The sequence below is a fragment of the Notothenia rossii genome, assembly GCF_949606895.1.
Source record: "Notothenia rossii genome assembly, chromosome: 8".
NCBI lineage: Eukaryota > Metazoa > Chordata > Actinopteri > Perciformes > Nototheniidae > Notothenia > Notothenia rossii.
Genome location: NC_136906.1, coordinates 66,168,558 through 66,192,116, shown reverse-complemented (window position 1 = coordinate 66,192,116; position 23,559 = coordinate 66,168,558). Strand labels below are relative to the sequence as shown.

Here is a 23,559-nt window from a genome sequence, read left to right as displayed (position 1 = left end):
TTGATTGATTGAAAAAAATATATATCCCAATGCCAAACAGAAATTAATGAGTGTATTCATTAGTTGCTGCTGCTGTCTGTATGTGTATGTGTATCTGTGTGTGTTTTAGTGTTTGTTCATTCTTTAACTGAACAAGGCCAACGATGACAAAAAAAATCAATGAATAAAAAAGCAAGAAAAATAAACCGGCAAACCCTATGAATATTTCAAGACTCTAAATAACAGCTTCTGAGATGATGATAAGAAATGGATGACCCAGCTTCGGTCCCCAGGCAGTGTCCCACCACCACCACTGCAAAATCATCTCTCATCTTCCCTGTTCCCTCAGCGGGGGTCTTCCAAGTACATCCCTGCCTCTAAAGGTGCGATGAAACGACAACACCGGGAGGTAACTCATCTACTCATCTATTATTCTGCACCTGCTGTACATGAGGCTGGGGAAGGGGGGAGAGAGTCAAACACAGACTCTAATGAGAGAGGAAGACAGGGGAGGAAGAGCAGAGAGGGTGTGACGTGGCTGCTGACAGATGAGTGTGTCCATGAAGGTTATTGGATTAAAATCCTCCTGGCGATACGGGTCACAGCTTGAATGATGACGAACTCGCCTAGCTACCAATTCTGAATAGTTCATTGACACACTGTTTGAAATAATCCTTCCATCAGGCAGCCAATAATAGTCTATCTGCCAGCTCATAGTCCTATTGTGAACCCGGAAATGTTGAGTACCCCAACGTTTTTTGTTAGAAATGTATAGTATGAGTCCCGAGCCCATAGAAACTGCCGGATGCTAACTTGCATATCTTAGACAATTTGCTAAACTAGCATACGTTGCATTAATTAGCATATACAGACAATATTTAAAAAATTGCTTGGTCGATTTAGACAATTATGGAGTGGTTTTTGAGGTTTTTCAGGATGTTGAATCAGTTTAGGACATTTCCAGGATAAAAAAATTGCAGTTTTAACCCGAAAGTGACCATTTTGTATTCCTGGTGGGCTGATTAAGATGAACTTTGGATCGATTTCTTTCATTTTGGATCCTAAAAATGTCCTTCAACATCCTGAATTTTCTCAAAAACCACCCCAAAAATGGCCAACTTGGCCAAGCCATTTGCTAGCTATTGTCCAAAATCTGCTAGTTGATACTAATTAATGCAATTTATGTTTACATTTCTATCATAAAACTTTGGGGTACATTTCCGGGTTCACAATGCTGGCAAGTAAGACTATAAAGCTTGTGTCTTACAGCATGGTCCACTTTAGTCTTGTTAGTATAGCAGAAAAAGCTTTTTGGCAAATCTGGGGGGCTGACTCATTAGGTGGCTTATTTTTTTATTTGTTATGATATCATCTCTCCAAAGGATCCAGCGCCCACACACTCTGTTAATATTTGGGCCTTCATTTTTATCTCTGACAAACTGAATCTGACAAATTGAACCAACTTGCTTTACGGGAAGATCTTACACAACCCGAGATAAGAGTACAACATGCTGCCTGTAACTGCGTCAAACGGTAAGAACACAGCTACCTCACTCCACCGCATTGCCAACAGCAATGACTAGTCATGCAGAAATGACTGCATCATCCTTTTGGTTTAAGGAGCACGCCCTGACACAGCCTGTTGACCACAGTGAAGCAACACTAATGCAAGAAGAGTACAGTAGATTGAAGAAACACAACTAACCTGCTGGGCTTTCCTTAAGAAACTGTTGAACAATTCACTGGCTCCGAGCAAGGGATCCTGGCGCACTGTAAAAAAGCACATAAAACATAATTATTATTATTATGAAGGGATATTTATGGTTTTAATTTATAACGCAGCTTTGTTATCATGAATCTCCTCAGGGGAAGCAATTTCCCAATTCTTATCACACACCTTTATTACGTTCGTTTGAAATGGGTTTGGCCTCTCAAAACACTTACCAAGGCAATTTAGCTTAATTGCAGATTACTTTTGTTTTCCTTCTGGCTCACGTTAAATGAACTGTTAATGATGAAAAGCAAGTAACATCAGAATGTATTCCTCAGATTTGGTAAACAAAAGACGAAATGAACCACTTATCTGAACTCCTGCTCATGTATTTTAGTTCGCTATTGAGGTAGCATTAAATTATCTGTGTGACACTGTATGACTATAAAATGACTAAGTGTGTCTGTGTGTGTGTGTGTGTGTGTGTGTGTGTGTGTGTGTGTGTATGTATGTATGTATGTATGTGTGTGTGTGTGTGTGTGTGTGTACGTGTACGTGTACGTGTACGTGTGTGTGTGTGTGTGTGTGCGCGCCCTATTAGTCCAACCCTTTGAAACAATGTCAGAGATCTGAGCCATCTGCGTCACAGCAGATTGTGTTTGTGGCAGTTCATTTTCCATAACTATGTTAGAAGCCATGATGTAACCAAGTGAAGTTGTGGCCAAGAACACCCTGTATGCGTATGCTCCCAGACTATGAGCAAATACACACTTGAACAACGCTTCCTTGTTCTTCTGTAACGGCCAGTGCTTGAGAGGATTAAAACTAACCCTCTGCACTGCTGCCAGTTCCATTTATTTGTGTGTGTTTATGCATAAGTTCACCCTTTGACCTTTTTACGAAAATTAAGGAAATATGCTGAGAAACCTCACAGATCAGGATAAAAATAACTCCAATTGGGATCTGGAACGTGTAAGGCTTTCACAAGGAAAGCTTTAAAGCTGTCAAAAGGAATGTTTACAAAACATAATAACTAGTCTCATTATACAATTATTCATTCTAAACTACAATTCGCAGAGAAGCTAAGTATGTATCCCTGGAGGTGGCACATCAACACTGGAGAATCCAAACCCATTAAACTTTTAAAAACTCTAAAAAAAGGTCTGAAATCCTGAGTGGGGGATTTCTTTCCTTCAGGTGTGTCAGCATAACTCTGTCTAGTGAGGCTTTGGCTCAGATCCTCAGCTCTTTAGTGAAACACGTTAATGCTTTTATGTGGCGTTAAAAGACCACTGTATGGCTGGATTCCCCGCAGCTACAGAGCTAACCTATTCAGACACACACATGTCAATGAAATTGTGTGTGTGCTGTGTTTGTATGTGTACTGCAATGAAGAAAAGAATGGTAGCTGAATTGAAAACTGACGAAAACAACCACAATAGGCGCGTTCACACAAATTACTTTTCCCAAAGGTTCCTGAGAACTACGGTTTAGTTGCGTTCAAACCAAAAAGTCCCAGGAACTAAATTAGTTCTAGAGAACCTTTTTTACCCCCTTTTCAGACCCTGCTAGAGAACAGGGACTTTCGTGGGAGAAAAAGGTTCCTGTGTCTGATTGGCTGGGCAGAATGCAAACCACGCCCCGTCAAACTCCCCAAAACTTTTGTTTAGCCGCCATTTTATTATCCTCGCATTAGCATTATTAGCATTAGCCCAGCACAGAAACGCAGAGAGACTAACTTATGACAACACAAAAGAAAACATGGGAGCGGTGGAGATGAGGAGGTATCGGCGTTCTGGCCGTTTACTCGGAAGGCTTCTGAAGCTAGTCCCCAACTCCGGGGACTTCCGGCCGGGGATTTTGGGCCGCAGTATACGCCGTGAACTTGTTTGCGGCCTGCCAGACCCAAACCCAAAGCAGAAGAGGAAGAAGAAGAAGTGACGTCAGCGGCTTCATTTGCCTAATCCACCCCCAGGAACTAATTTCCGGTGTGAACGCGATCTGTACTTAGTTCATGAGAACTAAAGAGTTCTCAGGAACCTTTGTGTGAAAAGTACTTGGTGTGAACGCGCCTATTGTAGCTGGAATTTAAATTCCACCAGAAATGAAGTGAAATGCAACACAAGCCATCTGTAAGAAGTCCATTCTGCATGAATAACTTACCAGCCTGCATGTATTTCTCCAGCTGCTCTCGTCTCTGTTCCACCTCAGCAGGAGTCAGAGTGAAGATCTTCTTTGGAGGGAAAGCAGGTACCACGTTGCTGCCATATTCTTTCTTTATCTGTTGGTACAAAACACACGTTTGGAGGTGAGGATGGCTATGCAACCCGAGCTTTTTCTCTATTGTGGCGAAGAGTCAGATGGTTGAGCTCATTTGTATTTGAATTGAGACCATGTGTGAAGAGTTGATATGATTAAACTTCAGTGGAGAGCAGCAGTCTCTTAAATGAAAGAGTCTTGGATTCATTTTTCCAGGAGGTACATCCATGCTGTTTGATATGAATCACAGGTTTATTTTAAGCCCCGTTTCAATGACTAGCTAGTGGAGTTTCCGTGTAATACACACTCACAAACACACACAGACAGACACATCTGGAACCCTGAACGTTTAGTTATTCCAAGTTGACTTTGTCTTCCAGCTTCTTGACTCATTTCTTCCCATTTCTTTTTTTAAATCATCCTAGGGCTGGTAGCTTTGAACCGAGGGAGTCTTTAACTGAGCCCTCACAGTCAGATCTAAAAATCACACATTCAATGAGGTTTCAATTGAACCTGTATGTCACTGCATGTGAAAGCTCCACTCATCATTAAGAATTCACAAAGACGCATTTTTCTCTCGCTATAAAACCTTCAGGTCCTGCACTTATGGGATGGTGGGGGGGCTGCACAGCGGGTGCTGGAGGAGGAGAGGTGATTTTGATCCCTTCCTACTGCCCTTTATATTTTCAGTACACCAGAGCTAGCACCAGTCACACATACAAATCAGCTCTCAGAAACAAAGCAACGGTTACAGATGAGTCAGATTACCAACATTTCAAATAAATAAGCACTCGTACAGCTTCTTTTTAGCAGAACTCTTTTTGTTTTCACTGTTTATTTTAATCTCGGGTAGAAGTGTGACCTTGTTACAGATCTTTATATAACAAAAAACAACAGTTACAACAATCTACATTCAATTATTTTCAGCCTTAACTGGGTAATCACCAGATAGTTTTGGGGTCTTGCATGCTCCACAGGAAGGCCCCCCTTGGGTCGGTTGTTGAAGATTTGAGTGTGACTTCTTACCACCCTGTTGCCAGGAAACGGTAACTGTCAGACTAGATAGCAACGACTTGAGGATAGAGATAGCAAACTTTGGCCTTTGCTCGCTTATTTATTAATGTATGAAAATAGGACACTGGGCACTTCTATAATGCAGTATATGCTGTGGCATACAGAGAGCTCACAGGAAGTCAGCTAGAAGTCCAGGAAATAAATCCATCCCTTACAGAAAATGCATGTGAATATTTCACACAAGTCAAGCAATTTCACAAGCAAGTCAATTCAATTAAAGCATTACACACAAGAAGTTAGGGCTGCTCGATTATGGCAAAAATTATAATCTCAATTATTTGGGTCAATAATTGTAATTGCAATTATTAAATGCGATTATTCATTGACTTTGAAAACATCCATTTATTGAAAAAAAAAAATGTGAACAGTATGTTTTTAACAGTTGATTACCCTGAACTTTAAGTATAATTCAACTGAAAAAAAAAAAAGTAATAATAATAATTTTTAAAAAAAAATCGTTTTATTTCGATTCAATTGTTTTCGTAATCGTTGCAAGCCATAATTGTAATCGCGATTAAAATACGATTAATTGAGCAGCCCTACAACAAGTAGATGCTGAACTCATTGATGAATAACAGCACTGACAAATAGCTCCAGCTCTCTGTGAGGCTTCCCTGAGGCACAGGCTATAAAATGCTTCAGAGCAGGCAACTCAACACTGTCCAACAACATTTCTCTCTCAGATTAAGTTGCTTTCGCGAGCAGGTGAACCAAGAGAAAGGCCAGGGACATTCCTTCCATGTCGCCCGCCCCCTCTAACCTCCTTCCACAATGCTGCCTATTTACAAGCAATAGTTTGGACCCAAGTAATAACAGCACAAGACTTCAAGCCACCGTGGTCGTGATTCAAAGTGACGGGAGGCCGGAGTATCGACCGAGTGCTACAAAGACGAGAGAAAGGTCACACAGGGTGGATGTGTTGGCATTTAAACAGCGTCCACACAAGCAGACTAGTCTCTTCTGGTCTGACGCACACTAACAGCGCTGGGTTTTGTTGTGATGGCTGAGGCCTTACCTGTTCGTGGAGGCCCAGAAGTTGACTGTAGCGTACCCGACAGTGCAGCACGCCGTTCACATGGATGTTGTAGGCCTGTGGGATAGAGAAAGTCAAATGTGAGGAGAGAGACTGGACAACAATCTGGTGTCGACCCGTCTGAAAACCTTGGCAAAACAATAAACTATATATAGAGGCGTAGATTGACTTAAAAGGGAAATATAGATATTACATTGTCTTTGAATATGGGGTTAAATAAATATAAAACTTGTCATTGCATCACGCCAAAGTGACTGTACTTTATTCAGAGGCATTTCCCAGGTTATAAAGTCATTGCAGAAATAAAACCAACCATAAAAAACAGTTAACTTCCTATACCTTGAACACAAGATAACTTCCTTCACAACTCAATCCATTTAATCTCTCTGTTTTCTCACTCTTCCTTTTTCAATTTATCATTTCATTGAGTTAATAAATGAAGCGTGAATAGGATTATATGAAACCCTACTGACTTTACAATCAAAACCGTTTGTCTTCATACTGCAGACGCTGAGCGAATACCACATGGGGAATCTTTAATCCTTTCCCTTAGACACCCCTGTGTTTGTTTTTACAGACAGAGAAAGCGGAAATCAGTGAAAAGTCTTCCGCCAAAAACCACTACTTAGAATCAGGAGTTTAAATATCTGCTTGCCATTGTGCTTCCAACATCAGATGCCTCAATAAGCTCTGAAAACGATACTATCCTACACAAATAACAAAGTGATACTTCAGTTCTGTCCTCAGGAAGAGAGCAATATCCTTTAAGTTGGCCCAAACACAGGCTCGCTTACAGAACAGAACTCTTGAACTCTAAAAGAATGTTGTGAGTTTCACAAGGTACCACAAGCCTGTTAACTGTTATTCCAATCCTCTTCCTTTTTTCTGATAAAATCCCTAAAAAGAAACATGAGACAGAAATGCCTCCACCGCAGAATCTATTGACGATAACTCATGCACAAAGCCTGCCAAGAAGGGCTTTGGTCAAAATATTGTGATTGAAAACAATCAGTGGCTGCTATCGCCTCCTGAAAAGAAATAAATACGACATGAAGATGATTAATCCTCTTTTCTACTTTTGGTAGTACATATTGCTGATTTTTTTTATGGAAAAAATTGAAAGGCACTAATATTGTCTTGTGGTTGTAAGGCCCCGACAAGCATTCAGTTGCAGTTCACATCCGTTTCCGTCCAAAGTAAATGTGCCAGATGTAAGGAAATTCCAACAAAGCACTTCTGATATATTATCTTCACAAGAATAAGATGGATGCGAGGTCACAGTGACCTTACTTAGGTTCTTCCTAGTGGTAAAAAATGTGAAGAAATTCCCTGCATGCGTTCCTAAGTGATAGCGTTCACAAGAATGGGAAGAACGCACGGACAATCAGAAAACATAGTGCCTCCGGCTACAGTAAATAAAACTGATATTTTGTTATTTACAATAATACTTGCTCTTGTATTTCCAGAGACCTCAGCTTCCTGAGACACATTACTGAACAAACTGTTGCAGGCACTTGCTGTTGCTGACCTACGAAACCAATCAGCAGCTGAACAAAGTGCAAAGTGAAACTTCTCAAGGGAAAGAGAATAGCTGAAGGATCTGGAAGGAGGCCAACGAATTCACTGAAAGATGTGTGTGTAGGCAGTATCCAGGCAGGAAGGAAGAATGAGTATGCAGAATGGTTTGGCTCCGTTTGATAACAGAACCAAATATCCCTATGTTTTTTGTGAATCGCAAGCAGTTTAGCTCGGGGACAATACAAACACTATTATCTATTGTTCTTTCGTACACTTTTTATCCCAGTCTAATCTCTTTTTGAGGCCAAAGACATTTTTTATTGAAAAACAAAGAATTCAACTGGGCGTTACGTTTTTGACCTGATAAAGATATTCAATAAGTCTACTTCTAGCTTTGTAGTCTGGAGTTACTTCACAAGTGTGGGGGAAAGCTATTCCAGTCAAAGGAATTCTAATACATGTTTATTTGACACTTTTAAAGAATAACCTCTGAGTCACTCAGTTTATATCGCATGCTGTTGAGTATAAACTCCAAATATTATAAAGATTTAAAAGGGGTTAAATGAACCTGTTAATCTGACCTGTTCCTCGTCCAAAGTAAATGAGTCATGACTACTTCAAGCTGCACCAAAGTCTATTTTACACACCCACAAACACTGTGTGAACCACAGAGGAAGATACAAGAGGAAGTATAAGCACTGAACAATTAAATAGATATGTCTGTGCTTGCACCATGTTTAAAATTCTGCAGCACTTGTTATTGCAAAAGGCAGTGTGCAAACTTGGCATATTCTGTGGCTTACTGGTTCCAAGTTACATATCCCATCTCTCAGCATTATAATCAAGCAAAGTCCCTTCCTGTCTGCTGGGTACAGGAAGGTCGCTGTGACAGTTACAGGGCTGCCAGCTGAGGTGGACACAAATTGTTTTGCTTTTAAATTCCCACTGCGGCACAGGGTCAACATGTAGAAAAAAAGTCAGAGATGGCACCTAAACATTTGAATTTTGGAATCTACTAGTTGAGATTTGAAATACAAAAGTAGGTTTTTACAGAACAATATGGATGAAACATGAATTATATTACTTTAAATTATATTTTGGGATATAAAATCCGTTTTTTTAATACTTTGAGACAATGGATATAACTTTGTTTTTATCCAAAGCTAATTTGGACTTTCGTGAAGCAGCAGGGACACTGAACACACCGACACGTTCAATAATAATTCAAATGTTAGTTTCCTCTTTAGAGCACATGGAGTCAATATGGACAACAGCCCTTCACGGGTGTGTGAAAACTGAGAGCAGCTCATGATGTCACATCGAAATCAGATGCTACAGATGTTATTTCAAACCATCTGGTGAATATCAGAGTTTGTTCATTCTATAAAACATCTGATACAATAGATTTTTTTTATGTAATTGTGTACCTTATATTCAAAAACAGATCTAAGATGATTTGTTTTTGTAGTGGTTGTTCATATCATATCAACAATTGACAGGAAATACACTTGATCCCAAGCCGTCCAAGATGTTTCCTGGCAACGTAATGACTTTTGTTCAGGTCTAGTTTATAGGAATATACATACGGACACCAATAATGTCTAAGGTTCCCAACTTTTTAGCGCCACAGACCCGGATTTGATAAGATTTAGAGACTGCCATGTGAAAAGACTTTGTTTGTTAGATATGATTAAGACCAGAGTTCTATATTTAGCTTAACTTGCTTGATCAGCATTACAGTTGAGGAAGTGAAACCTACGACCACAAAAGTCATCCTCCTCCCTTCTATATGGCATTAAAAAGAGAAAATCAATGATTGTCTATTTTCAAGGGAACTCTGGAACTCTTCAAAGAAGTCATGGGGGTCCTCTGACCAAAGGTTTAGAACAACTGAGCTAACACTCAAGCAACACAAGAAAATAAGATAATATTTTGACTTGTGAGAAATTGTTTTTAAAAATAATGCCAAGCATGGGCAGTTTATCCTGACCGTAGACTGTATAAAGATCCTGACTTACTGTGACTGGTATTAAAGTGTTATATCTGTTAGATAGATAAACACAACTTTATACTGTTTTAGATCTATGATGCTTCACTACAGCAATCATTACACAACCTTAATAACTTATACTCTCAGAACATAAAGCATGTCTGCCAATGTCCCAAGGCAATGAAAGTAGGACCTTTTAGACACAATGGCAAGAGAATCAAATGAAAGAAACACACAATGGGAGCCTGCTGTGCAACAACTCAATGCTGTTAGTTTGGGGACTTGACAATAATGTTAAAGAATTGTGGCAGTAAACAAGAAGGAGGTTATGATGCAATGGGGGCATTTGTCAAATCTCAGAGAGAATTCATCATGACTCAAACCTGTAAAAAAATAAAAGGACCCTTGTGTCTGAGGTGATGAAGCAGAGTCTCTTCAGGTGGTTTTGAAACTAAATGACAACATGTCAATTATGGCCAACAACATAGCAATCAACATTATGGAGCCACATTACAACATCAACCAGATAAATGCCAACAATATTGTTGAATCATGATGAATAACGGGGGTTACTGTCCTAATGATACATTCAATGGCCTCACAGAATCACATATCATCTAGGAAGAATGTATAAGAGGTGAAATATACTTTACTCAACTTCTTTTAAAACCCTTTCCCTTTAAATCTCTAAAACAAGTGTCTGGGGAGTATTCTTATGAAACACAGCAATTGTATTTATGAAACAAATAAGTATGTTGTAGTCTAACTATAGATGATTTAGAAGGGAAATCATGTTTTTACTGCATTAGGCACTGGCAGTGGTTTGGCCCGTGGTGATGTACCAGTGTTGATACTATGATATATTTTACAACAGTAAACATCAGCACTCTTGCTGCATTGACATTAGCCCAACCTGTGGCCAGCTGAGGCCAGCGTTTACAGCTAGGTGAAAGCAGGTAAAACAAAACCACACATTATCATGCTCACCACATAGGTTGATCCATTTTCTCCCGAGCGAACCTCCGTTTCGGGTATGGAAAAATGCATTTTAGCTCGAAACACAGCCTGCTGCCTGAGTCCTTGAACGCCACTGCAGCTTTCCGATGGAGAAGAAGACACCACAGTTCCCCACAAAGTCTCTGCAGTGACTGTCGGCGGTGACTACAGAGGAGGAGGAGGCTTCACACGGTTTATCCACTTGTTTGTAAGTCCGTAAAGGGCTGCCAGGCTGGAGGAGGCTGCTGACGACTTTAATATCTGTCCAACAACTCATGTACCAACTAGCATTCGCATAAAACTTCTCCCACGTCAGTGTCAAACTTTTCCCACTGCTGTCCCCGCAGCAGCCATGTTGCAAGTGTTAAGTAATTGCACCTCCGTTTTTGGCGTTAAAATATCCTCTTCCCCTAGTTGAAAAAAATGTTTGATAGCTTAAAACCACCTACTGTAATATTTGAGTTTCAACGTGTACAGGTAACTGTTTTCATGAGCGTAACCAGATGAAGTTTCGGGATAAAAGGTGCAGTTGCTTCCTGCAAACCTCACAGCGTCGCAGAGCCGATGGCAAAACCTCTCCAAATATGAGGGGAGACAGTTGCACTTTTGTGGTTTGGCTTGTTTTTTCTGCCTCCTATATTTGCAGATGAAAAATCAATGCGGCGAGGGAGGAAACTCATAGATAAAATGTGATAAAATCGCAGAGAAAGCAGATGTACCAGGGCCGTCAAGCCATTATGTGTTCAGTGTATCTAGTGGCCCATCAAGAGGGATTGCAACAATCCTTATGGGCGAAACCATCTCGGTTTCAGCCGGGGGTTGTTCATATTACGCGGGTAAGGAATAAATAGCACACTAGCATAATTTCCAACACATATTTTACAATTGATAAAATACCTGTATAATATAACGTTTTAAATATAAAAAACATGTTTTATTATTTATTTTGAATCTCGTAAAAATATTCTTACTAGAAGTCCCAATTGTATTTGGTGCATCCCAAAGTGACAGTGAAAGCGCAGTCAAAATTCATTAGTCAGAAAAAATGCGTCTACATTTTGTCAACAATTTGAGAAATGTAATGAAATAGGTCTGTTAATGTTATAATCTATATTGACTTGTTGTAGACTTAAAATGAAGGGACAATGGTCGAAGGTTTAGAAGGTATTACATACATAATTTATAACTTGCAATACAATTAAATTAAAGCAAAGGCTTTTTTACCTACAAAAAATATTCTTTTAATACGTTTAAATTTTTCAGCAAAAATAAAATAAAACAGATGTTTCCTTTATGTATTCAGTAGCTGCTGTGTTTTCTATTATTGTACATGAATTGCTGCAAATTGAGTGTATGCGTAATTTTAGCGCAAAATTAAGTTGGATTTGTGGATAAAGTGTTGGACCAGCTTCCTGTCACGTGTCCGCTACAGTAGGATCATATGACTTCAGTCGACGAAAATGAAAGCTGGGTGCAGCCAGCTTAAACCTGCAGTGCTTATTTTGGTCTTTAATTTATGTTTTTACGGAAGTTATCAAGTAACCGATCTGCAGGTAAGACTTGGATTTGATATTGTAACATCTGCAGTTTGTTACCGGTAACCACATAGTACACAACAGCATGTTTTATGTAATTTAGCTGTTGTTGTTTACAACCTGTTTTCTCCTTCGTCATGATCTGTAACTGCAGATATGTGAGCTCTGCAGCGGTGCTGTCCTTAATGGCACTGCAGTGGGCCGGTTCTGCTCCTCATCCGCTGGTCGGATAGAAGGACGATGCTGCTTGAGAAATGACAACACAAGTGACCCTGAACACATCATCGGGTAGGACTTTTTATGTCGCCTTCAGGGTCCATCGGAAATGTGATCATATCAGTTATAAATGACGTATGTTGAAAGTGGAGGAAGACAAATATTATACAGGACACTAGTATAAATAGATAAGTTAAACTTGGTAAAAAAAATGGTCTTTAATAAAAGCTGCCAGTGCTTATGATGTATCCTTTCCCCTCAGTTTAAAAATATGAACTTTACTCTTCTTCCACACTTAAAAGTTAGATTAAAAAATATGTTTGTTTTGTATATGTTCCAACCAGGTTTTTTGTTTGTGTCAGGTTGGATCTGTCCTATTGTTCACTAACTCATGTGGAGGATCTTCATAGAGCATCAACAGCAGTAATGATGTATGTACAGTTACTACAATTTCATACAATATAGGATACAGACAAAATAACTCAAGACTTTGTTTGACACTTCCATAGTGAAGGGTTATTATTAATGCAAAAAAGAACATGTTGATTCTGCATGATTATTTTCACATCATAGACTGTATGATGCACATGTTCCGCATTATAAATTGTTATTTACAATTGCCACACACATAGAAATGTACATGGGCAAATGCTCTATATATCTGTAATATTGGTACAATTCTAAGGCAGTAGGAGACGTGAACTTTTTTTAATCCTAGCTTTCATTCTAGCAAGGAACCAAACTCGACTAATGAATGCACATCTTATTCACTGTATTTTTATGGAACCATTTGTCTTTTAAACAATTTTTCACCATAGGCCTACAAACTGTTGCTTTTCAGAGACCTCTCACTCAATCCAATTGTCAACATCAGTGAAGCAGCCTTCCAAGGATTCATTGAGTTAAATTACATGTAAGTATTCTGTTACAGAAACTCAAATATGACAGCAGCTCTCGAGAATAACATTTGAATTATTCATAACTCTATTTTTGTGCGTCTATAGGATTTTACCAGAAGACATATTTTGTCCAGGGGGCAACACCTCTTGGGAAAAGGTAGAGGTCAATAAGGGAAATCGTTTCTGTGAAGGCCAAAAAGATACGTGCAACCAGACCGGACAGCTGTGTAAGTTACCATCTAATACACTTAACATAAACCTGCAGTAGCTTTCTGGTCAAATATGACAACTGTCTTATAATTATTAACAATCCTTAGCCATGAACTGCCCGGAGAACTCCCTCTGCGCGTCCTACGGCCCGAGCTTCTTCGAGTGTAGCTGTGCTGACACCTATCATGGATACAAGTGTCTGCGAGAGGTATGTTTTGGAGCAGCTTTATCTGAATCATTTCGTTTGGTACTTCATTTTTCACAGCTAAGTATTTATTTATTATTGTCTACAGGGGGAGTTCCCCCTTCTGCAGGTGTTTGCGCCTCTTGGAGCCTCTACATTTGTCATGTCGCTCCTGCTGTGGCTCACCCAGAGACGTAAGGCTGAGCCACTCTGAACTGCACTCAACTTTTTATAATCCCTGATGATCTACTGAGCTATAGTCGAAAGGGAAAATGCTGGCACAAAGTCTGAGGTGACCCCAGGCTTTTTTTTTAAAACTACATTTTGTATTACTGTGTGTCAGCTTTATTTAATTTAGGTACATTTTAAAAACTGACATTTTTCATCAGTGCAATTTTAGGAAGAAAGTAAATTGAACATTTTAAATATTTCTACCTTTTGGCAATAATACCAATGTTACCACTTTCATTATCTTTTTTAAATGACACAAGATATTAATGAGCAAGTTATATTAAAGAGAATTCTGAGGCTTTGCTTGATATTATCTGTGCCGAACGTGCACTGAATGTGTGTGAGGGTACAGTACATGGAACTACTAATTTTACAAAGTGTTGCTGCATGTTGAACATGTGCTTCACTCACAGCAAAACCAAGTCCTGATCAAGAATGTTTCGATTTTTTACTGTATAATGTTACATTTTAAAAGTGAATCATTATCCGCTTTCACACCGCAGGACTTGCCGTACTTTAGTGCCGGCACTAAAGTACCACGGCACTGAATCCGCCAGGGGGCTAGTGCCAATCGCATTCACACCGCAGTACTTTCCCTGAGGCAAGATTACGCTGACGTCACTTCGTCTTCTTCTCTGGGTTTACTGGCAGGCCGCAAAACCACTTCACGGCGAGTACAAAAAAAAAACAAGAGAAGAAGAACTACACGGGCTAGGGGGTATAAAGCCCACCCGCTGTACATGATATATATATAATAGGTAGGCTCAGCAGACAGACCTTAGTGCAAAGATAAAGTGTCACATGATTATCTACTAAATAGTGAATTCAGCATCAACTTCACCAAGATGAAGTTCATATCTTCCTAAAATACGTGTTACTTTATGTCCCTACTAGAATCCGAGCTCAAATGACTCAAACCAACAAAATGTCCAAGCAAAGAATCATGTGCACCATGAGGCTGGGTTATAAGGGTCATTTACAAATAAAATACCCCATTATAACAATGGACTTTATCTTTATGTATTTATTATATATTACCCCCTCAGGCTGATTTTGGAAAAGGACATTAACCGTTGTTTGGTGTTTTTCTCTTATTTATCTAAAACAAATGACATGATAAATTACTTGTGTTTATGTGTGTAAGACTTGTGTTTCTGCCCCTGCCATTGCTGCACAAGGTTGCAAGATTGTAGATCAATTCAACCACCGACACCTGTCTGCTCTCACATTCTTCTATTCTGCAAATTTGGGGTGGGACACAATAAATAAAGCTTCGCCAGTTTATTTGTTGTATTGCACAGTCAAGACATAATAACGGAATCACGCCGCTCAAGTAGCTTTTGCGAACATCGCTCAAAACATTTGGAGTTGGGAACTGCTTTCTGTAGAAGCTGCTGCATCCCGTCCTCTGAGTAAATGGCCAGAAGCGCCGACACTTCCTCATCATTCCACCGCTCCGGAGTTGTAGTACGTGTGTTCATAACTGCTTTAAAGTACAAAAAAACTACTCGCTCAGGTGTGGATGTGGTATTGTATTGAGGAAAAAAATGGCTGCCTAACAAAAAAAATTCAGAGTCTAACGGGGCGTGGTTTGCAATTCGCCCAGCCAATAGAAATAGAATAGAAATTGGCACTCTTTTATCACCAGGTTCGTACCACCTCTCTAGCAGGGACTAAAAATGGCCAAAAGAGTTCCCGGCACTGAGTAGTCCCGGCGGTGTGAACGCAACATTATTGGTACTAACGGAACTAAAGAACCAAAGTACCAGGGAAAGTCCTGCGGTGTGAATGCGGCTATTGAGTTGAACTACTACAGCACACTGTCTAGTCTTCACCTGCTTTTAGCACATCTTAATCTGAACACATCTGAATGTATCTGATCAAATGTGTTTAGTCAAATGTGAAATATGTTGATGGGAAAGTGGTTTTGATGCTTCTTCACAATGAGATTGAGAGTTTTAATATAAAATATTACAAACAGTACATATTGCTTGGATGAAATGTATTATTTATCATGTCATTGATACATGTAAGTACTCCTAGAAGTTAATAAATAAAGAGCCAGAAGATGCCTGAATATAAACTATTGCATAAATGGAATTAATAGTAGAAAATGACCATGTTAGTTGGGAATAAAATGTTGATTATAACTTTGGATTCCCTACTTAAGACTAAAATACCAAGTCATAATCAGATTTGACGCACGCTAGTGTCATGCGTTGAATTTCTGAGTTCCTTTGCCAAGAAATCCTAGTTTGCGTCTCACTCTTTTTATTCTGTTCAATGAATCGATGGTCATTAAAAACTAGGCAGAGGGATTCTATGGCTCACAAACTCTTCACAGATACTGCAGCTTCGACTGTAATTAGGGAACCATTTCTGGCTGGTTTGAAATGGCATGCTGTGGTTGACAACGAGTGCATGTTTTCAACCACATTGGAACTGTTCTGCTCCAAATACTGGCAATTAAATGTTCTGTTGTAAATAAACCTCAACGTGGATCCATGTAAACATCTTGCCTTTACCAAATGTATAAACAAAAACAGAACTACCCTCCCCACCTTAAAGGGAAACAAACCCTGGTAGTTATCCAATTCATCCATAAAACACACATGGACTCTGTTTAAAAAGCATATGCCATTTCATATATATTTATTGCATGCTCAGAGCATGGTGTTTTGTGTTGTGTGCAAGCATTCAAGCTCAAACCATGGAGAACACAGAGAAACGGCCTCTGAGCTCAGACTGTCGTTCACTGGTCCACGTTCTTCACTCGCAGCACCACAGGGACCGAGGTGCAGGGGATCATTCCCAGGTCTGTGATGACCAAGTCCACGAAGTCAGGCGGCGTCACGTCGTACACCAGGTTCAGCAGGCCGAGAGAGGGCACTTTCTGCCAGTGCTCCAGCTGGGTCCTCCCCTTACGCGTCACAATGAGGTCGTCAGGGTCATCTGGAAAGCACAGAAGAAGATAGATGATCTAATCTAATGTTTGGAAGGAATTTCAATCAATGAGACAGAAGCTATTTAAGTAAGGATATCAATATACATAGATCTATTGATATTGATTCAATGATCAAAGAGGAAATATTATCTGCATTCCTCTTTTTTATTTAATAAAAACGAGAAATGGGGCACTTTATAGAAACAAGGTCTTTTTTTATTCTTTCTATTAAAATGAATATTGTTTTGCATTTTAATGTCTGAAAGAGCCCAGCAATACAGTTTTAAAATCATATTTTATACGTGTTAGTTGGATTGAACGTCACTGTGTAAAATGGTCATATGACACGTCTCCTATCTGTTTCAATCCCTTGAATTGAATTAAAGTAGACTTTTGATATCAGCAAATATGGTATAGTTACCAAAACGATTGTGACAGTGTATTATGATGACATTTTTTATTAAAACCTCTAATTTGAAGTGACAGGAACACAAATAAAATAACTTCAAAGAAACAAACACTTATGGTCCATTTTAGCAATCCACTGGCTTCCATACCTAGTTCATTGGACACAAAGGAGTCTGTCTGCACCCTCTCACAGAACTTGTATGTCTCACAACACACCAGCACAGGCACGTTGAAGGCTTTGGCCACCAGAGCGATCTGTGACGTGCCCACGCGAGACATCACGTAACCGTTAGCCAGCAGAGCGTGAGCACCGAGGAACACCTTCGATACCTGCGGAGGGCCACGTTCAAGGCACAAAGACAGAGTTAATACATTTGAGATGCTTTGGCTACTCATTGATTTATTATCTATGGAAGCTGGAAAGTGTGAATGAACCTCTGGGAGAATGTAGGAGACAGCGGAGATAAGGACGTAGGTGCAGCTGATGCCTTTCTGGACGAGGCGCCTCAGAGCCTCGCGGCCCTCCAGACGAGGTCGGCTGTCCACCACGATCACACGGAACTTCCTCTTCTTCTCAAAGGCCTCGCACAAGATGTGGTTGACCAGCGACGAGCTGAGCGAGGAGATAAGTAGTTTGAGGGGAAATGTGGAAGGAAGTCGGGAGTGTAATGGGCGAGACAGAAAAAAGGAAGAGAAAGTGCGAAAAGCAGGACTTAGGGTTGGATACATGAGTGTTGCATTCATTTTGCTTGACAACCAATGAAGCAATGCTTGGAAACAGGAAACTGCAGATTCTCAAACTAAACCACCCAATTTGTTTTCCGACAAGTCAGCTTTGAGAGGCTTACCATCCATAAACTAGGATGACGTCTCCATCACTGATCTTTTCTATGGAGGACTTGGCGATAGCTTTAGCAGCGAGGGTGATATTCTCATCGATGTAACGCTCGATACAGCTCAGCAGCTTGCTCTTCGCCTAAAGAGGAAATGTGGAAAAGAAGGATAATCAGTCACATGAACGCTTCTGTCTTTGTGGAATATGTTTGCTACAACAACTTAAGCTAATGGTCTCTGGCAACATTGTATGAGGATTGCATCATGTGACACTTACCTCTTCTTCTCTGCATTGACTAGGAATATTAGAGATCTCTTTCTTGATGTATTTGATCGCATTACCCATGCTGGCTGACAGGGGGCGACATTGATTCAGGAAACTGCAAGGAAAATAGGGGAGGAACATTATGTATGTGCAAAGCTGTACATTTTAATTTAAGACATTAAGAAAAGAGTTAGTTATAAAACTTATACCGATGATAAATAAAATCAGATTTACGTTGTCATACCTGATATAAGGTTTCAACTTGTTGACCAAGTCTCTAGATAGCTCTTCATTTGGAGGTGTTGTATAGTCCCTTATTACCTAAAGCAGAGGAACAAACATTGCCTTTAGTTGTTGACATTTATTTGGTCCATAGTAATAACAATAATCAAAGAAGAAGATCATTTCTGAAGAAGCTGGATTGCTAGCTCCTGAAAACTGGGAGTCCAATGCTAAATTTTATTGAGTGATAAGACGGAAAGTGAACTCTATTGCTGGTTTAGCTTTGTATGAGGATCAGTGGATGGAGTATGAATCAGTTACAGCGTCAGTGCAACAACATTTAGGCGAGGAGGAGTGTGTCTGAACCCACTGAACCAAACGAGTGAAGCCTTGCTTTTTGTAGCTGTTACGGTCTAAATCAGAGGTGTCAAATACACAGGGGGCCAAAATAAAAAAAATGGGTACTAGTCCAGGGCCGGACTGGTTCAATGTTTATTGCAAAACTTATTGAAATGAAATTATTGCAGATATTAAACCTGGAACTAACAAAGCTTAAATGATTGCCTATAAAAACAACATTAAACATTAAATAATTAGTTGCATTCATTTCTTATGGCTCTATCTGCAGCTTTTCCCGAGTCATTTCTTATGATTACATTTTTCCACAGGCCAGGAAACAACAGCTTCAAAAAAACTATTTCCCTCAAAGAAAAAAACAAACATGCTTTGTTGTCGCAAGAAAAAAAGTGCAAAAGGAAACATCCATTAAACTCAGTGTGCTGCTCTGTGATGCTAGTTCAAGCCAGATACTTGGCATCTCATCTTGAGTGCAAGTTCATCAATGTTTGTGGTCAGGCTCTGAGCTGAGGAAGCCCTCAGGATTGAGTGAAGGTGTGCGTGCAATATACCGGCGGGCCAGATCTAATAGAAATTAAAAATTATACTGCGGGTCGAAATTAAATCTACCACGGGCCGGATTTGGCCCCCGGGCCTTGAGTTTGACACATGTGGTCTAAATGCTGGGTAGGAACGACAATGGGATGGTAAAGACCAAAGAGTGTGCTCTGTACCTGTTTGAAAGCATGCAGCAGGGCCACAGAGCGGGCGTTGGACCCCGCCACAATGCCCTGCGAATACTGGAGACCCAGACGGACAATAGCAGGATGAATCACTGTGGAGGGAATGCTGCAACACACAACAGTCAATACATGAGATTTAAAGTCATTGTAAGGGATTCAAACAAATTGCCGCGATTACAATCAAACGACTATAAGGGTATATGTTCAGCTTACCCAATTTGCTGTGTGAGAGGGGCTCTGCGACTGTACTGGTGCAGATGAGAAAACAGGCTGACTTTGTGGCCGTAGTCTAACCGGAGGGGGATCTGAAATAAAACAGATTAAAAAGCATTGGCTTTATTCTCCAGTCATTTAGAGGTTAAAAGTGAGATCATAAGGTTATAACGGAGTCACAGCACACATACACAAACAAACTCAGTTGACCAGAGGAAAAAACTAAAGTTGCTTTAGAGCTAAATGTATTTCATATTAATGGGAGGTTACTTTCAAATCAAATGTACTGAGACATGTTTGTGTTTGACCTTGGCAACAGACAAACATCTTTGTGTTATGTATGTTTTTTTAAATACTCTCCAAACAGAGCAGCACAACCATAATCCAGCACAGCAAACAGCTCAGTGTTGAGTTAAACGCACAAGAACAAAATGTACATTAACATGTAACACATTTTCAAACAAACGTATCCCAAAGACGCGCACATCTGTCGATCAAACAATACGTTTTCATCCTTTCATTTCGGTGTACGAAAACGATACAGGTTAGCAAACAAAACTAGACAAATGTCAATTTCACGCATTCACATGCAAGGAAGGCAGACCTCGAAATGTGCCGCAGCATTGCACCCTGGCGTCTGAAAGAAAAGCCAGGTATGATCACATGCAGTTATGAGTGCGGTTATTATCTCATGCAACGAGTGATGGAACATGATTAGCACACACTGCAATATTTATGAAGAGTATTTTGGGGTTGTTGTTGGTGACGCTCCAAAAACTGTTATTGTTGCAAGATATCCTAACATGAGGCAATCTGTGATGAAAAGTTACTTGATGACTCAGGCATTATTAAATATAACTGGATAGAGCACAGATCCTCTTGATCACTTTCACTAAACGCCTGCAGCAGACATCATATTGTATTTTACTTATTTTCTTAGCGAAACCTTTCTGTTTTAGGAGTTCCTCTGAAAAGTCTAGATACCTACCTTGAGACCTATTGTTATTGTTGATCAGTCAAAAATAAATAACCAAATCTTGAAGATGAAATAATAAACTAAATACATGATATAGTGTAATGTTATTTGCAACAGGTGGCTGTATTCATTTAATCAACGGTATTCCTTGATACATTTTGTGTGTTGTACATTTTGTCAACTCATTTATTTAGTAGTTAATGCTCAAGATGTAACTAAAAAGCTAACACTTATGCTCATTATTTCAAACAGGCTTATGAGTCATGTTTTTTTAGAGATGAAGCATAACGTTTCTAACCTGTTGTTTCTCCAACTTCTTTGCCAGTTTCTTTAAAACCTCTGGGTTGTCCACTTGGACATGTTCTGGGAGCCTCTTCACCACTGGAAAAACATAAAAGCGTGACATTTGTTAAAAAAGGTATAACTTCAGATGGTCACCACACATGCTGACCTCCGGGCCGCTACAGTACCTGGCTGCAGCTCACTGGGTGCTGCTTTAGCTTTGCCCGTGGCAGCCGGCTGACCCGCGTCCCCCTTCTTTTTGGACGTCCTCTCAGACTCTTGCCTTGCTCTCCTCTCAGCTTTCATGTCTGCTTTACTCTTAGCGGGCTGAGGTTCTGACGCAGGCACAGGAAGTGATGCAGGAGCGGGCACTGCTGAAGGAGCTGAGGGAGAAGCAGTGGGGTCAGAGTGGAGAAACATGCCTCATGTAACATATTGGGGTGCCTTAGACTAAAACAATCTCTGGTGCTGTCTACATTATGTTTACCCTTATGTGAGGGTTGTGTTGGAGTTGGAGCAGCCGCACTGACAGGCTTCTCTTCGCTTTCCTTTGAAACATTTTCATCATTTTTCTCTTTGTTTTTCTTCTGCTGTTTCTTCTCTTTCCTCAGCCTCTGCTTCTCCTCTTTGGTCAGCTCTTTGCCTTCAATCTGTAAAGCATGTCAATACATGAGTCCATGAAAACATTACATCTTAAGAAGCCTTAAACTAGACTGTGCCACATGTTGAGAACATACTAACCTTTGCTTGTTGTATACACTCTTTAACGACAGTTCCATCTGTAAAAAAAAAAAAGAACAATACATGATGACATTAGATAGGTTAATCAGTATTTATGTACTCTTTAATGCATGGAAGCTCCAATACCTGCAACAGCCTTCTACCAGGTCTTTGGTTTAGGTGATGCTGTTAGCAGACACTAGCTTTATGCTAACGACCTCAGTCATAGAACTGGTTGGCTATTATTTCCTGCTACAATGACAACTTAAAACAGCCATTTCAGTTGTTCTGTTCATTAGAAAATAACATGATGAGAGGCTGATGCAATATCATCACAACACCGTTAAACTGGCTTGCTTGAAATGCTAACGTTAGCAGCACTAGCATAGAGGGAAATTAACTTTGCTACAGGCCAAACGAAAATACCTTTAAACGTGGAACGTAAGTGTAAGACATGTTGTCGTCGCACCCACGGTAAAGTAATAAAAAATACCTGGGAACAGTTATAAAGTCCAGCTGTTACACTCTCACGAACTCACCTGTCACTCCACTGTCGGCCATGTTTACGATGCTGCTGAACTTCCTCTGCTGCTGCACAAACTAACCCGTGGAAATATTGTATCGCCCCTTGGTGGATAAACATTTAAGTGTTTCCTGTAAATGTATGTTATTATAGTTTGCTTTTTTATTTCTTTACATTCGTTATTTATTTTGTTATAATTTTTTTTTATTTGTAAGCTTTAACGACTATCGTATCTCACTCAGGGATTAAAGCAGAGATGGAAGAAGTACTCATATTATTTAATCAAGTAAAAGTCGCAATACAGTGTCAAAATACTCTGCTACCATTAAAAGTCCAGCATTAAAAATTGTATTTAAGTATTAGCATCAAAATATAATTTAAGTACCAAAAGTAAAAGTAGTCGTGCGGAAGGGCCAATTTAGGCGCCATATATTTCAAATGAATGTATTATTGATGCCAAATGTGTTCATCATTTCAATGATTCAATTGGTAAAAGTGGGGTTTATTTGAATTACTGATTGTGTATTACTAATCTAAATCTCCAAATGTACTAGTAACTACTTCTTTAACCCTTAGATGCATAAGTGGGTATTTTTTGACCCGGTGAGGTGGTTTTCTATAGAGTATCTTTGTAATTACATTTTTTTATCATTTCATATTCCAGCTATTCCTCAAAAAACATGTTTTGGATATCATGCCATTCAAATTTTTAATTTTAATTTTAAGAAATTGTAGTTTTTGTATTCCTACCCCAAGCTTCCATAAGTGGGTAAAAATCGACCCGCATGCATTCTCTATGGAATTTCGGTTTTTTTTCAAAACATAAAAAAAATATAATACTAAATATTATACAAGTGATTTTTCTTAACCAAAATGACAAAAATGGCATAAAAACACATATTATTCTAATACGGGTCCTTTTTGACCCACTTATGGAAGAGTGTATGGGTCCAGTCACTCGTGCATCTAAGGGTTAAAATAAATGTAGTGGAGAAAATAGTATAAAGTGGCATACTGTGAAAATAGTTCCTCAATTGTTTACCTACAGTACTTGAGTAAATCTACTTAGTTACAATCCACCACTGGATGAAAGCATTATGCACACTTTCACAATGACTTTCTGCTCAAAGATCAGCCCCTTATATTTATATGGAATGTTTTAGCAATTTTTTTCACAAACCATACATACTTATGTGCAATATTCTACATATATATTATATATTTAGCAGCAAATCTTGCTGCAATGCATGACATGTTG

General features: G+C 39.5%; 3 protein-coding genes across 5 annotated transcripts in view; 1 reads left to right on the top strand and 2 right to left on the bottom strand.

Annotated features, from left to right (window-relative positions):
* Positions 1 to 11,396, bottom strand: part of snx17 (sorting nexin 17) — a 26,788-nt gene extending 15,392 nt beyond the window's left edge. The window contains exons 1-4 of the mRNA XM_079642441.1: positions 10,552 to 11,396; positions 6,039 to 6,113; positions 3,854 to 3,971; positions 1,685 to 1,749 (exon numbers count right to left, since the gene is read on the bottom strand). Of these exons, the coding sequence (XP_079498567.1) occupies positions 1,685 to 1,749; positions 3,854 to 3,971; positions 6,039 to 6,113; positions 10,552 to 10,611 (318 nt within the window). The 5' untranslated portion in view covers positions 10,612 to 11,396. The remainder of the gene's footprint in view (positions 1 to 1,684; positions 1,750 to 3,853; positions 3,972 to 6,038; positions 6,114 to 10,551) is intronic.
* A 517-nt stretch (positions 11,397 to 11,913) lies between these two features.
* Positions 11,914 to 16,755, top strand: atraid (all-trans retinoic acid-induced differentiation factor). 2 transcript variants are annotated; one of them, XM_079642442.1, is made up of 8 exons: positions 11,965 to 12,113; positions 12,250 to 12,383; positions 12,674 to 12,742; positions 13,153 to 13,224; positions 13,316 to 13,437; positions 13,528 to 13,628; positions 13,714 to 13,798; positions 16,615 to 16,755. In XM_079642442.1, exons 1-8 carry the CDS (start codon positions 12,021 to 12,023, stop codon positions 16,656 to 16,658), a joined length of 720 nt encoding a protein of 239 aa, XP_079498568.1. In that variant the 5' UTR covers positions 11,965 to 12,020; the 3' UTR covers positions 16,659 to 16,755. The 2 variants fall into 2 exon arrangements, with proteins under 2 accessions (XP_079498569.1, XP_079498568.1); XM_079642443.1 differs by lacking the exon at positions 12,674 to 12,742 and having other exon boundaries at positions 11,914 to 12,113.
* On the bottom strand, positions 16,458 to 22,406 carry eif2b4 (eukaryotic translation initiation factor 2B, subunit 4 delta). 2 transcript variants are annotated; one of them, XM_079642439.1, is made up of 14 exons: positions 22,318 to 22,406; positions 21,800 to 21,837; positions 21,546 to 21,708; positions 21,247 to 21,441; positions 21,075 to 21,157; positions 20,405 to 20,437; positions 19,801 to 19,892; positions 19,579 to 19,693; positions 18,531 to 18,607; positions 18,299 to 18,401; positions 18,036 to 18,163; positions 17,623 to 17,800; positions 17,337 to 17,517; positions 16,458 to 16,787 (listed from the first exon to the last, which is right to left on the bottom strand). In XM_079642439.1, the coding sequence occupies exons 1-14, from the start codon at positions 22,337 to 22,339 to the stop codon at positions 16,588 to 16,590; spliced, it is 1,608 nt and encodes a 535-aa protein (XP_079498565.1). In that variant the 5' UTR covers positions 22,340 to 22,406; the 3' UTR covers positions 16,458 to 16,587. The 2 variants fall into 2 exon arrangements, with proteins under 2 accessions (XP_079498565.1, XP_079498566.1); XM_079642440.1 differs by lacking the exon at positions 20,405 to 20,437.
* Positions 22,407 to 23,559: the final 1,153 nt, after the last annotated feature.

What these genes read in the sequence shown, in the direction of transcription:
- eif2b4 (XM_079642439.1), bottom strand. Translation starts at nt 22,339, where the DNA reads ATGGCCGACAGTGGAGTGACAG. An exon ending in AACACAACCCTCACATAAGG is followed by an intron (nt 21,442 to 21,545) that starts GTAAACATAATG and finishes CTTCTCCCTCAG; the next exon opens with CTCCTTCAGCAGTGCCCGCT. An exon ending in CTTTGTGTCCAATGAACTAG is followed by an intron (nt 16,788 to 17,336) that starts GTATGGAAGCCA and finishes TGTGCTTTCCAG; the next exon opens with ATGACCCTGACGACCTCATT.
- atraid (XM_079642442.1), top strand. Translation starts at nt 12,021, where the DNA reads ATGAAAGCTGGGTGCAGCCAGCTTAAACCTGCAGTGCTTATTTTGGTC. An exon ending in GCATCAACAGCAGTAATGAT is followed by an intron (nt 12,743 to 13,152) that starts GTATGTACAGTT and finishes GTTGCTTTTCAG; the next exon opens with AGACCTCTCACTCAATCCAA. An exon ending in TTCATTGAGTTAAATTACAT is followed by an intron (nt 13,225 to 13,315) that starts GTAAGTATTCTG and finishes GTGCGTCTATAG; the next exon opens with GATTTTACCAGAAGACATAT.